Below are 13520 nucleotides of genomic sequence, written 5' to 3'. Positions count from 1 at the left end.
TGGGCTGGTCTCGAACCCACGGGCTCAGGTAGTTTGGCCTCTGCTTCCCAAAGTGCTGGGATTATAGGCTGAGCCACTGAGCCCGGCCGAAAATATTTCTTAAACATTAATTCTTTTTCTAGTTAAGCAACTTGTAAGCTAAATCCAGGTCCATTTATTTGGGATATATTTAATGTTTGTCTCCTGAAGTTTGTCTTCATGTACATCAAGATATTGGTTATCTTTCCATGTTTTAAATGTATGATTGTATATCACATATTTTATTGTTTAATAAGCAATAATGCCCATCTAGGAAATAGTTTTTATAAATTAAACACAAGTCTTGATTAGTAAGTTTTTACTTCTGTACTCAAGGGGCTCTAAAAATGAATACTGTTCCAGAAATATTCAGTTTTTGTAATTAACAATATTTTTCAGGGCAGGGCATGGTGGCTCAAGGCTGTAATTCCAACACTTTGGGAACCCAGCAGGTTGAGGCTGCAGTGGCTGTGAGTGTGCCACTGCAGTAGCCTGGGCGACAGAGTGAGACTCCAACTCAAAAAATATATATATATTTCATTTTCTTTGAAAATTATACACACACACACATACAGATACTGTCATGAAATGTTCCTTTTGGCTGGGTGCAGTGGCTCATGCCTGTAATCCCAGCACTTTTAAAGGCCAAAGTGGGAGGACTGCTTGAGCCCAGGAGTTCAAAGCTGCGGTGAGCTGTGATTGTACCCCTGCACTCCATCCTGGGTGACAGAGTGAGACTGTGACTAAAAAACAAAATAAAACAAAAAAACCTTTTATAGTTACTTAACACATTTTTATTTAGTTTTTACTATGTGCCAGGTGCTCTGCCAGGAGCTAGAGATATAGTGAATAAAACAATACTCCTTTGCTCACAGCCTGGTTTCTGAGACCTTTTATTTTCACTTTGAAGGGTTTGCTAGAACTCAACTTGTAAAACCATCTAGCCCTAATGCCCAGTTGGTAGCAAATCTTTGGTAAACTGTTGGTCTCTCTGAACTATCCACCTCTTCTTGCATGGTTTGCAAGTCCGCATCTTTCTGGACAGTCAGCAGTGTTACTTAAATTTTCTAACATATTGCTATAAAGTATATATTTTCTTAGAATTAAAAGAATCTCCTTCATATCATACTTTTTATTCCCATGCCGTGTTTATAGCATATGTATATTTTTTGAATTGGAGTCTCACTCTATCGTCCAGGCTGGAGTGCAATGGCATGGTCACGGCCACCGCAGCCTCAACTGCAACCTCAACCTGATCCTTCCCCTCAGCCTTCCAAATAGCTGGAACCACAAGCATGCGCCACCATACCCAGCTAATTTTTTTTTTTTTTTTTTTGAGTTGGAGTCTCACTCTGTCGCCGAGACTGGAGTGTAGTGGCCACTCCCGGCCACCGCAGCCTCGACCTGCTGGGCTCCGGCGATCCTTCCGCCTCAGCCTTCCAAGTAGCTGGAACTACAGGTGTGCGCTACCACACCTGGCTAATTTTTTATTTATTGTAAAGATGAGGTCTTGCCAAGTTGCCCAGGTGGGTCTCGAACCCACGGGCTCAGGCAATCCACTTACCTCAGCCTCCCAAAGGCGCGGGATTACAGGCTGAGCCACCGAGCCCGGCTAATTTTTAAAAATTTATTGTAGAGATGAGGTCTCACCAAGTTGTCCAGGCTCAAGCCTGTAATCCCAGCACTTTAGGAGGCCGAATGAGAGGACTGCCTGAGCCCATGGGTTTGAGAACAGCCTGGGCAACTTGGCAAGACCTCATCTCTACAATCAAAAAATTAGCTGGGTGGTGGTAGCACACACCTGTAGTTCCAGCTACTTGGAAAGCTGAGGCAGAAGGATCGCCTGGGCCCAGCAGGTATTGATGGTGGGCGATGGAGTGAGACTCCAACTCAAAAAAAAAAAAAGACTTGATCGATACAATTTTGTGATGGAAATATTTTATATTTGCATTGTTCAGTACCGTAGCCACTCATAATACAAGGGGAGACCCAAAAGACCTGGAATTATTCTTTGTAGGGTGGGCTCCTTGTAGTACAGGGTTCCCTACCCTCCCTATTCACAGGGCAGGATCTTGCTCCAAGTGATTTCTTTTGTTGTTTCCCCGGAAAGAAAAAAGTCTTCAAAGGGAGTTTTGTCAAGGTGGAAGACATGAAACAAAAAACAGCAGAAGCACTAAAAGGCATAAAAATTGATGAGTTCAAAAACTGTTTTGAGCAGTAGAAAAAGTGTCTGAATAGGTGTGTAATGCAGTAAACAGAGAGTACTCTGAAGGTGACGGAAGTTTAAATATATAAGAATAAATATACTTTTTTTATAAATTCAATTTTGGGGGGATTCCCCCTCATATATCTGAGGGAAGATGTTTTAGGCACAAGGAACAAGTGCAAGACTTCATATTTATATTGCTTAACTGATCTGCCAATTTCTGAAAGGTCGAGTGTTGGTCTACTAAGAATATAGTTTTGCCAAACCCTTGTCTATGCAGCAGTCTACTTTATACAGTTCATTTCTTAGTTTATGCATAATGATTCATAACAGTGATACCTTGACAGCTCTAAAAAGTCCTCTTTGCTCCATTTAATGCTTTCTGATATTAAGTATCTGACTTTTTCACTGTTACTCCTCCTTTCTGCTTACATCTAGCTCATACATCCTTGCTCCTGTTTTCAACCTTTGGATGTCATTTTGAGAACATGAGGTAACTTGATTTTTAACCCCATCTGGGAGCGTCTAACTTTTTAGTCACGTGTAATATATTTACTAATTTGGTTGGTCTTATTTGTCTTCTTCCTTTTCCTACCTTTTAAAAAATCTTTTGTGGATTTTGCACTATTACGGTATTTGCTTCCTTTTATTTTGTATTAGAGACAGGGTGTCACTATGTTGCCCAGGCTCATCTCAAACTCCTGGACTCAAGCCGTCCTCCTGCCTCGGCCTCCCAAAGTGCTAGAATTAAATTCCTATGAAGGCTCTGTGCCAGCCAGCTTCCTTTTTTAAAAACTCATAGTTTGGAAGTCCTATATCCTGACATTATGAAACAGCATTACTTACAATAACCTTCCCACTCCCACACTTTTTTTTTTTGAGTTGGAGTCTCTGTCACCCAGACTGGGGTGCAGTGGCCGGCCCGGCCACCGCAGCCTCGACCTGCTGGGCTCCGGCGATCCCTCCGCCTCAGCCTTCCAAGTAGCTGGAACTACAGGCGTGTGCTACCACGCCCAGCTAATTTTTTGATTTAAGGTAGAGATGAGGTCTCGCCAAGTTGCCCGGGCGGGTCTCAAACCCACTCCCACTCTTAATGCAAGATCTTTAAGCACATTTTTCCACTTTAGCCCTCTGGAAAAATTAAAAGGAATTTACAGCCTTATAGGTTTTTACTTTGGTCTACCTCAAGTAAAGCATGAATTAAGTGTTTTCTACTTAACAATAGCCTTATTTCAGTGGTATCACTATTACTTTGCCAAAATTTACATTAGTAAATTTTTTTGTAAGTGCTATTGTTACGAATATAGTAGGAACTTGCAGCACAGAAAATAAAAAAATAGTGCTTATACTTTCAGAACCATGAACTTCTAACTTTGGCTTTTACTAATACTCTTGCTTGCCAGAACAATGAACAAAAGACCCTTTGGACACAGACTTGCATTATGAGTTTTAATTGGAAACATTAAAACAGTTAAGCAACTCATAATGAATTACAAAACTTTGATAGTTAAATTGTGCATCTCTGTTTGTTAAATTGTACTATCATTTATGAGGCAGTTGTTCATTATCTATACCTGAAAGAAACTGCATACTCATATTTTCTGTTCCCCATTTCAGAGCAAGATTATGACGAGAGGGTCTAAACTATAAGTCAAAACCCAAATGGGTTAGAAATGAAGAGAACCTAAATCTATACGTAGCTGTGCCATAAGAGCATATGTGGTTTTAGCTCATATTTTAATGAAAGCAGTTTAACTCAGCTCACAGGAAACAAAAGCAGGTGCTGAATCATGAAAACCCCAATTAATTATTTTTAGCATGCCTCTTAATTTTTCTTTCCCCTGGCTTCTTGTCTTCTGTGCTTGAGTCTTGAACGGGTAACCACTTGAGAGGATGTCGGCGATAGATGGGCCATGGAGGAAGTGTCAGCTGGGCCAGAACAGAGAAAATATATCAGTTATAGCCATTAAAAGTTTTAAAAAATCAGTATGTATAATCCTGGTTCCCCAATGACTCCTATGCCAAAGGAAACAAACAAAATAAGTGAAATTCCTATGAAGGCTCTGTGCCATCATCCACACAGAATACTGTAAAGATGATGGGAACATCCTCACTGTTTACACAGATGGCCTTAAGACCTAAAAGAACGCTGAGGTGGGCAATGTGAACACTGAAAAATTTCTGCTAGCTTTAACTTTAAGGTTATTACCTGAAGTAGTTGCCAAAAGAAACTTTTATGCAGTCCACACCATCTAACACTACTTAGCATTCTCTTTTTCCAGAGATAGCAAGGGGAAACACTGATAGGAAGGATGAGGGAAGAGTTGGCTCTGGTTCTCACTCTTAACTAGGTCCAACCAAACCAACCCTACTCAGAAGACCCAAGTTGTCACTAACACCCAGTCACAAACTTCTTACCAAACATGAAAAAGTAAATCCGGCCATAACTATGTAGACAGTCCACCCGAATTGTTCAGCCACGTACCCGTAGATAAATCCAACTATCTAGAAACAAAGTATATTAAACAGTCAAGCTGCGGAGGAACGGGGCGAAGAAAAAGATTAAATGTAAAACCAACACTTACCGCAGAAAAAAGAATAATTCCCTGAAACATCTGTTCAGCCAGCTTCTGGCCCTTGTAATCCTGGGACGGAGGAGAGTAAAAAAAGATTTGGTTCCACCAGCAGGAGATACAGTGCCTGCCGTGACCTCATAGCTTTGGCACAAGGCAACACCAACATCAGGGGCTCCGCCAAGGGTTTGGGCAAGGAATCAAATTGTGGGTTTCCCGGGGGGAGATGAAGCACCCTAACGGAGAGTGGGCAGGGAGATCCTCGCCGGGGAAGAGAGAAGAGGACCCAAGAAGCAATTCGGGGAAGAGGGTGGACGGTAACCATCCAGGCCGGGACCCGCGGTTCTCCGACAAGGGCTTCGAAGCTGCCGGGCTCAAGAGAGGCCTGGGGAGATCCGCGGCCCGCGCCCTCACCATCTGTGTGGGCAGCGAACTCAGATGCTCCAGCATGGCTGGCTACGGAGGTGGGTAGCGGAATGCAGATGGCAGGCTGCGGAGCGAGGGTGATCGAGACTCAGGGACCGTAGCGGCCAGGAGCAGACACTGTGCGTCGCTCGGCCGGCCCGCCAAGCCCGGGAGTGCGATGGTCGCGGCTCCGGAAGCGGAAGTCTCCGGTGCACAGGGACAGCCCGTGGCCCCGCCCCGCGCCTGCGCTAGACGACGTGCGCGTCCGCAGCTGGCTGTTGCTGGACGTGCTGCCCTCAAGGTCTGAGGCGGTATCGGCGGCGACTGGGCCGAGGCATCGCGCGTCCGTGAGGGGTTCGTCGTCGGTGCCGTTGGGTTCCGGGAACCGCGGCCCCGAGCCGGCAAACTGTCCTCGACAGTGCCCGTGTGGCTTAACGGCCGCTGGCGCGTGCTACGTTTCCATAACGACGGCCTTTCTCTGCGAGGACCCCGGCAGCGGGACTGTCCCGCAGCGCCTGCTTAGCGAGACGGGGTTGCGGACAGAGAGCAGCTGGCGGACTCGCGGTGGTGGGACTGCGTGGCTGCCACGGAGCTAGCGGGCGAGCGGCCTCGGCCTAGAGTGCCGGGTAGGCGGGCGGCCAGGCGGAGGGCTGGGTCCCGGGGCCTGCGGCGCTGGCGCTGAGCTGGCAGGGTGGGCCGGGGCGCGGGCGGCGGCGGCGGCGGCCGCAGCTCCTCCTCTGGCCGCAGGTGAGAGCGGCCGCGGCGAGCTTCTGAGGGGTGCTGCTTGTCGGAGCCCCAACCGTGTATTGCTGTGTGGCGGGAACCCCGGAGCATCATCCTCCAATCATTCCTAAGAGTAAGGGGGCCCTACTGACCCTTAAAATTTCGGGGAGACTACTCCAGGCTGCATCCTCGAAAGAAAGAGAAGTCTCTCGGAAAGAAAAGTGGTCCTTGCACTCGCATAGAGAGAGTCCCCCATCTGAACTCGGCCTACTAACATGCTGGCCAGCCAGGGCTTCACTCAGTCCTTCTTTCAAGGCTGGTATAGATCTCAAAATGTCAGGCTCTCCTCTGTTACCGTGAACTAGGTAGGGTGCTCGCGTTTTGGAGAAAAACAGGCCTCTGGGTCCCAGCTTGCTCTCTGCAGGGTTAGACCACAGACCGTGGGGTTCTAGCCATTCCGGGAGGGGATGGTGTGCAACTTGATGCTACACCAAGGAAATGATACATACACTCATAGCATGGGAAGGAGACTAGTATAAACTCTTGACCATCCCAGTTTCTGCCCTCTGCATAGCAAGACTCTGCCTTCATTCACGCAGTCAACAAATACTCAGGCACCTTGTTTGTGCCAGTGGACCGAGGATACTGCTGTTACCAAGAACAATCTCGTGCCTTATTAGGGCCCAGAGCCTGTCACCATAGACAACCCTAGAAATATACAACAGCTGGATTAGCCCTGGGGTAGGGAGGCCCAGGAGTTGTGGGAGCTCAGGAGAGATGCAACGTGGAAACCTGAAAACCAAGCAGGAGGTAGGCAGTTGAAGAAGTAACTCAGTACCTTTCCACCTTTCCATGTGGCAGAGACCAAAAAGTAAAATGCAGATGTCTTGGACACTTTTCCGACCTTAGGAGCCAGCACATGTGGAGGGTAGACACTAGGATGGGCAAGAGTTCATACCAGTCTCCTCCCCATGCTATGAATGTATTGCTGTGTTTGAACAGACTTTCTGTTGTGTGTATAAATAGATATATTTCTCTGCATTGTCTCTCTTCAAATGCACTTTATATGATGGCAGTTACTGTAGAGACTTTATGGTATTTGAAATATAAGGGTGTGGGAAAAGGAAATTGCCTGTCAGGTTCCAGTTGAACGGAGTGTTTCATTGGAATCCGTGTTTTTCCTTATGTTGGGTTTTCTTTCATTATTATTACCAAAGATCGCATTACCTTTCTGAGCTGAGAACTAGCCTGATTCCTAAATTAGCAAGATCATTCAACAAATATCATATGCCTACTACCATTTGCCAGACAGTTTTAGTTAATATTTTTATTGGAGCTTGTTTTCATACAGCTTACATTCTGGTCAGAAAAGACAGAAATAAATAAATGAGATGATTTCATAATTAAGGAGGGAGAGTGGAGAACTTGCCTGATGGTTTCAGGGGATTAGTGAGAGGAGGACAGAAAGGGTCTCTGGTGACTTTCACAATAGTTTGAATGAAGGAACAGAAGTCTGGTTGGAGGAGACTAAAGAGATGAGAGGAGAAAGTGGAACTAAAGACTTTAAATCCTTTGAAGCTTTTAGAGTGAGGGGAAACAGAAAATGGGTCTGTGGATTGGGTCTGTTGGGGTAGGAATGATGGCGTCTCTCTCTGTCTTTTTTTTTTTTTTTTTTTTTGAGTTGGAGTCTCACTCTGTCACCCAGACTGGAGTGCAGTGGCTGCTCCCAGCCACCGACAACCCTTCCGCCTCAGCCTTCCAAGGAGCTGGAACTACAGGCGTGCGCTACCACGCCCAGCTAATTTTTTGATTTTATTGTAGAGATGAGGTCTCGCTGCCCAGGCGGGTCTCAAACCCGCGGGCTCAGGCAATCTACTCACCTCTGCCTCCCAAAGTCGCGGGATTACAGGCTGAACCACTGAGCCCGGCTCGTCTCTCTCTCTCTCTTTTTTTTTTTTTTGAGTTGGAGTCTCACTCTGTCGCCCAGACTGGATTGCAGTGGCCACTCCTGGCCACCGCAGCCTTGACCTGCTGGGCTCCAGCGATCCTTCTGCCTCAGCCTTCCAAGTAGCCGGAATTACAGGCATGCGCTACCACGCCTGGCTGATTTTTTGATTTATTGTAGAGATGAGGTCTCGCTGCCAGGCGGGTCTCGAACCTGCGGGCGCAGGCAATCCATTCACCTCAGCCTCCCAAAGGCGCGGGATTACAGGCTGAGCCACTGAGCCCGGCTCTTTTTTTTTATTTTTTTTTGAGTTGGAGTCTCACTCTGTCACCCATACTGGAGTGCCGTGGCTGCTCCCGGCCACCTCAGCCTCGACTGCTGGGCTCCGGCGATCCTTCCGCCTCAGCCTTCCAAGTAGCTGAAACTACAGGCACGCGCTACCACGCCCGGCTAATTTTTTGATTTATTGTAGAGATGAGGTCTTCCCAAGTTGCCCAGGCGGGTCTCGAACCCTTGGGCTCAGGCAATCCGCTCACCTTAGCCTCCCAAAGCGCGGGATTACAGGCTGAGCCACCAAACCTGGCTCGGTGTCTCTTTTTTTAATTAACTGGAAGATACCAGAGCATGACAGCATAATTATGAGTGTGATCTATCAGAGAGCAAAAGAGGTTGATGGTGCAACAACAAGGAAATGAAGAAAGGATATAGAACACCAGTGGAATGACCTTTTATGGAAGTACTTGATTCACAGTAACAGAAGGGGAAACAGAAAAGTGGGAATAGCTGCTGAGAATGTAGGTATACATTCAGGTAGCTAGCAAAAGTTGTTTTCCTCTCAGGTTTCTTTTGTAATTCTGGGTATGCCTGACTGTGTGTGTGTGTGTGTGTAGGTAGGTTGTTTTTGTAAGTGATTTGGGAATGTGAAAGTTTTATAATTTCTGAACAAAATAAAGTATTTTCATACTGAACAATTGAATACAGTTGGCTCTCCATATTCATGGGTTTTATATCCTTGTAGTCAACAAACTATAAATTGAAATAAACAGATGCTTTGAAGGCTAATTGTAATATGATATAAGGGACTTGAGCATCTGTGGATTTTGGTATACATGGGGGTCCTGGAGCCAGTGCCCCGCAGATATGGAGGGCCAGCTGTATTGCTGATCAAGTTGTATACAATTATGTACTCCTACAAAAATGTAACTACTATTATACATCCTGGGTCGACATGCAATTTTGTTTTGAGAATTCCTTCTAACAAAATCAGGGAAACTTTGTTACCAGGAATAGCACCAGGAAAGGAAGTTTGGATTAGACATACTCCATGATACTTGACATTTTGCATGGAGGTAACTGGAAGCATCTTAGGAGCAAATGGTTTCTGCCATGCTAACCTAAAGTATATCAGATACTTGTTAGAATTGTGTTTTCCTTGTGTCCAGTCAACTGGAATAGCAAAAATGCATGTGCCTCTTGAGCATCATTCTACCTGCGACTGTTACTGAAATTTGATGAGCTAAAACATTGTCCCTTGTACCATTAGCTAATGGGTTAATTTGAGTGAAATTTTTTTTCTCCAGTTGTGGTAGAAGTTGACTCATCACAGGCACATTTGGGAGCTTTGTCTAAATAGCCCACCATGTGATAGAGGCACCTGGCTTAGGGCATATAATGACATATATTCTTTAGAGAGGAAGTTTGTTGAGATGATGTATTTCATGTATATTTCTCTAGAAGGGTATGCGTTTAGATTGTTCTTTGGGGAGTCTGAGTTCTTTCCCCCTAATTTGTAATCTGGTTTGTGAGCCCCAGTTTTTTGTTTTTCTTTAAATTTATCTTTTTAGAGACAGGATTTCACTATGTTGCCCAGGCTTATCTTGAACTCCTGGGCACAAATGATCCTCCCACCCCAGCTTACTGAGTTGCTGGAATTATAGGCATGAGCCATCTCACCTGGCTGATTCCCAATTTCTTAAGCAGCTCTTTAAAATATTTTTCTTTGGCCAGGTGCGGTGGCTCATGCCTATAATCCCAACACGTTGGGAGGCCGAGGTGAGAGGATTGCCTGAGCGCACGGGTTCGAGACCAGCCTGGGCAACTTGGTGAGACCTCATCTCTACAATAAAACAGAAAAGTAGCTGAGCATGGTGGCGTGTGCCTGTAGTTCCAGCTTCTTGGAAGGCTAAGGCAGAAGGATCACTTGAGCCCAAAAAAGGTCGAGGCTGCAATGGCTGTCAGTGTGCCACTTCACTCCAGCCTGGGCAACAGAGTGAGACTCCAACTCAAAATAATAATAATAAATATCTCTGCTTTACAAAGGCCTTGAGAAATCAAGTGCCTGATATGCACACAATTTATCTAGGATGAAATTAATTCAAACTTACTTTGCTTGCAGTCCCAGCTACTCAGGAGGCTGAGGCGTACTATTGCTTGATCCCAAGAGTTCAAGGCCAGCCTAGCAACAGCAACATAGCAAGACTCTGTCTCTAAACAAATTTACTGTGATTCTTAGAAATATGCTATGTTTGAAAGTACTTTGTAAAATTAATATCCATATATAAATGTTAGGTACTACCATGCATGAGGATAAAGTAAAAAAAAAAAAAGGTTAAAATATAGATTCAAAATATCCTGGCTGCATAAAATCTATCTTTAAGGAAACATCTTACTCAGAGATTGTTGAATAGATTTAATTGCTTAATAAATTTAGTTCCACCTACAATCTTGTTTCCATGGAATTAATTTGTTTTGAAAAAAAAAATGAAAGTGTCAGATGAGCTGGGAGGACTAGATAGGGAAGAGTGACAAGATTAGATACCACTTTTACTACTTTCTTAAGAGAGATGATGCCCCAGGAAGAAGTTCATTTTTCCTTTACCAGATTTAAAATTTTTGAGAATAGCACCCTCAGTTTATTATTATTTTTCGTAGTTACAATGGCTAGAAATGCACTCTAAATTTTTGTAGCAAGATTGGATTTTGTGAATTTTTGTAACTATTTTTCTTTGCTGTGGCTTTGTCAAGTGAATTTTGGTAATGTTCTTTTCATTGAGGACACTTATGTTAAAGGTGACAAGGATTCGACTCTGAATAGGGATGTTTTTACTGATGAGGCTAAGATCTCAGGTTACTTGGTCATAGACAACTGAGTCTATGTCTAATTTAATTAGAAATGTTAAATAGAAATGGTTTTGTTTGTTTGTTTGAGTTGGAGTCTCACTCTGTTCCCCAGGCTGGAGTACAGTGCACTCACAGCCACCGCAGCCTCAACCGCTGGGCTCAGGTGATCCTTCCACCTCAGCCTTCCAAGTAGCTAGAACCATAGGCATGTGCCACCATGCCCAGCTGATTTTTTACTTATTGCAGAGACGAGGTCTTGCCATGTTGCTCAGGCTGGTCTCAAACCCCTGGACTCAGGCAGTCCTCTTGCCTCTGCCTCCCAAAGTGCTGGGATTATAGGTGTGAGCCACTGTACCCGGCAGAAATGTATTCTTAAATGTTTCTAGTGGTTTAAACTCTATGTAATCCTTTTAGTAGAATATATTTTGCTTTTCATCTTGTGACATATAATATACAAGGCAAAGGCTATATATTTCTTCAAGGTTACTTGGAATAACTTTATTTTTATTTTTTATTTATTTATTTATATTTGAGTTGGAGTCTCACTCTGTCGCCCAGACTGGAGTGCAGTGGCCACTTCCGGCCACCGCAGCCTCGACCTGCTGGGCTCCAGCGATCCTTCCACTTCAGCCTTCCAAGTAGCCGGAATTACAGGCATGCGCTACCATGTCTGGCTGATTTTTTGATTTATTGTAGAGATGAGGTCTCGCTGCCCAGGTGGGTCTCGAACCCGCAGGCTCAGGCAATCCACTCACCTCAGCCTCCCAAAGGCGCGGGATTACAGGCTGAGCCACCGAGCCCGGCTTGGAATAACTTTATTATGGCTACCAAAAATTTCAGATTTCAAATTGGGTTCTTGGAAAGTTAATTCAAAATGGGTTTCTAGCAGAATACCATGTGTGCCTCCTGTTTCTACCCAAATAAAAGTGTTTAGACATTTTGATGGCCTTTCTCATGTACTTGCTGACTTTGGGGGCTTGTTTTTGTTTTGTAGGATTAATAACTAATATTTATATAAGACAGAAGAAAAAGATGTCATTCCGTAAAGGTATGGTCTTTCTACCAGTTATGTTTTTATACCTGATCAAAGGTAACGAGATGTAATGCAGGTTTTTCCTATCTGTTTCAGTAAACATCGTCATCTTGGTCCTGGCTATTGCTCTCTTCTTATTGGTTTTGCATCATAACTTCCTCGGCTTGAGCAATTTGCTAAGAAATGAGGTTTCAGGTATGGGAACTCTTACTAATAATGCCTTGGAATCTGTTGAGGACCTCAAGTTTTCTGTATTCCACATCCTAAGTTATGTCACTGTTAGAGCAAAAGAAAGCTTGCTCCTCTGCCTTACAAAAGACTCTGGGAGAAGGCATTAGTGGGTAGACATTGTGCTTTTGCAGTGACCCCCACTTTTCTTCCTGTAATGCAATTGTTTGCTAAGGGTTTGATCTGACACTGTTCCTTTTCACCAAATCGAGGCTGAAGAGGGGTCTTTGTGGGCTGCTATGCGCTCATATTTCAGCAGGATAGGGCTTCGGAAAGTGAGGGCAAGCAAGTGTCTGTGGTGTTTGATGCCTGCTGTCTTCACTAGAGTGTCAGTGTGGTTTTTCCTTTGTCTGTAACTCCTTCAACTTGTGCAACCGCATCAGCGGGACTCTAGTAATAAAATCATAAAGGCTTGTCAACTGATTATTTAAAAATCACATTGTGTAATTACATTGCAAATTACATTAAATTAGTTGTTCATACTGTTCTATGTTGGTATTGAGTGATGTTTAAGTCTTCGGGGTATTTTTCAGAAATCATTTTTGGGGCAGGGTGTGGTGGCTCACGCCTGTAATCCCAGCACTTTGGGAGGCCAAGGCTCAAGAGGATTGCCTAAGCCCAGGGGTTTCAGACCAACCTGGGCAACTTGGCGAGACCTTGTCTCTACAATAAAAAAAATTTAGCTGGGCATGGCAGCACCTGCCTATGGTTCCAGCTACTTGGAAGGCTGAGGCTGAAGGATCACCTGAGGCCAAAGGATTGCCCAAGCCCAGCAGATCGAGGCTACAGTGGCTGTGACCGTGCCACTGCACTCTAAGCTTGGGTGACAGAGTGAGACCCCAACTCAAAAAAAAAATTCATTTTTGAATTACTGCCCACCATAGTTAACTAGAGTAAGAGAATAGCTTTCCCTTGAACTCAACTGAGTGCTCTCATAGCATGTTTTATAACATGTGTATATGTGTGTTGTATATATAAAGTAATACATGTTCCTGGTGGGAAAGTTTATGGAAAAGAATATAGCATTCCAAATCCACGAGGGCAGCTTGTTTGCTGCTTTACCTCCTATGCCTATGGATGACAGCTGAAACTAAGTGTTCCATAAAAATTACTTGAATGAGTCAGGCTCAATGGCTCAGCCTGTAATTCCACGCCTTTGGGAGGCTGCGGTGAGTGGATTGCCTGAGCCTGCGGGTTCGAGACCCGCCTGGGCAACTTGGCGAGACCTCATCTCTACAATAAATCAAAAAATTAGCTGGGCGTGGTAGC

General features: G+C 44.6%; 2 protein-coding genes across 4 annotated transcripts in view; one reads left to right on the top strand and one right to left on the bottom strand.

Moving 5' to 3' along the window:
- Nucleotides 1–3659: 3659 nt before the first annotated feature.
- SPCS1 (signal peptidase complex subunit 1) lies at nucleotides 3660–9233 on the bottom strand. Its single transcript, XM_021710881.1, is given in 5 exon segments — nucleotides 3660–4153; nucleotides 4643–4729; nucleotides 4810–4869; nucleotides 5212–5717; nucleotides 9152–9233. Coding segments are annotated over 5 exon segments (861 nt in total). The 3' UTR covers nucleotides 3660–4027.
- Nucleotides 5668–13520, top strand: part of GLT8D1 (glycosyltransferase 8 domain containing 1) — a 13246-nt gene continuing 5393 nt past the window's right edge. The window contains exons 1-4 of one of the 3 annotated variants that reach the window (XM_021710880.1): nucleotides 5668–5801; nucleotides 10802–10939; nucleotides 11985–12038; nucleotides 12120–12218. In XM_021710880.1, coding sequence (XP_021566555.1) covers nucleotides 12023–12038; nucleotides 12120–12218 — 115 coding nt within the window. In that variant the 5' untranslated portion in view covers nucleotides 5668–5801; nucleotides 10802–10939; nucleotides 11985–12022. Of the gene's footprint in view, nucleotides 5829–10801; nucleotides 10940–11837; nucleotides 12039–12119; nucleotides 12219–13520 lie in introns of those variants that run through there. The other 2 variants (XM_008054973.2, XM_008054972.2) reach the window with 2 other exon arrangements.

Source organism: Carlito syrichta, unplaced genomic scaffold, assembly GCF_000164805.1.
Source record: "Carlito syrichta isolate Samal-C Ts95f unplaced genomic scaffold, Tarsius_syrichta-2.0.1 Scaffold301625, whole genome shotgun sequence".
In the NCBI taxonomy this organism is placed as follows: Eukaryota; Metazoa; Chordata; class Mammalia; order Primates; family Tarsiidae; genus Carlito; species Carlito syrichta.
Note: the sequence above shows the minus strand (reverse complement) of the source record. Positions and strands in the feature narration are given on the sequence as shown.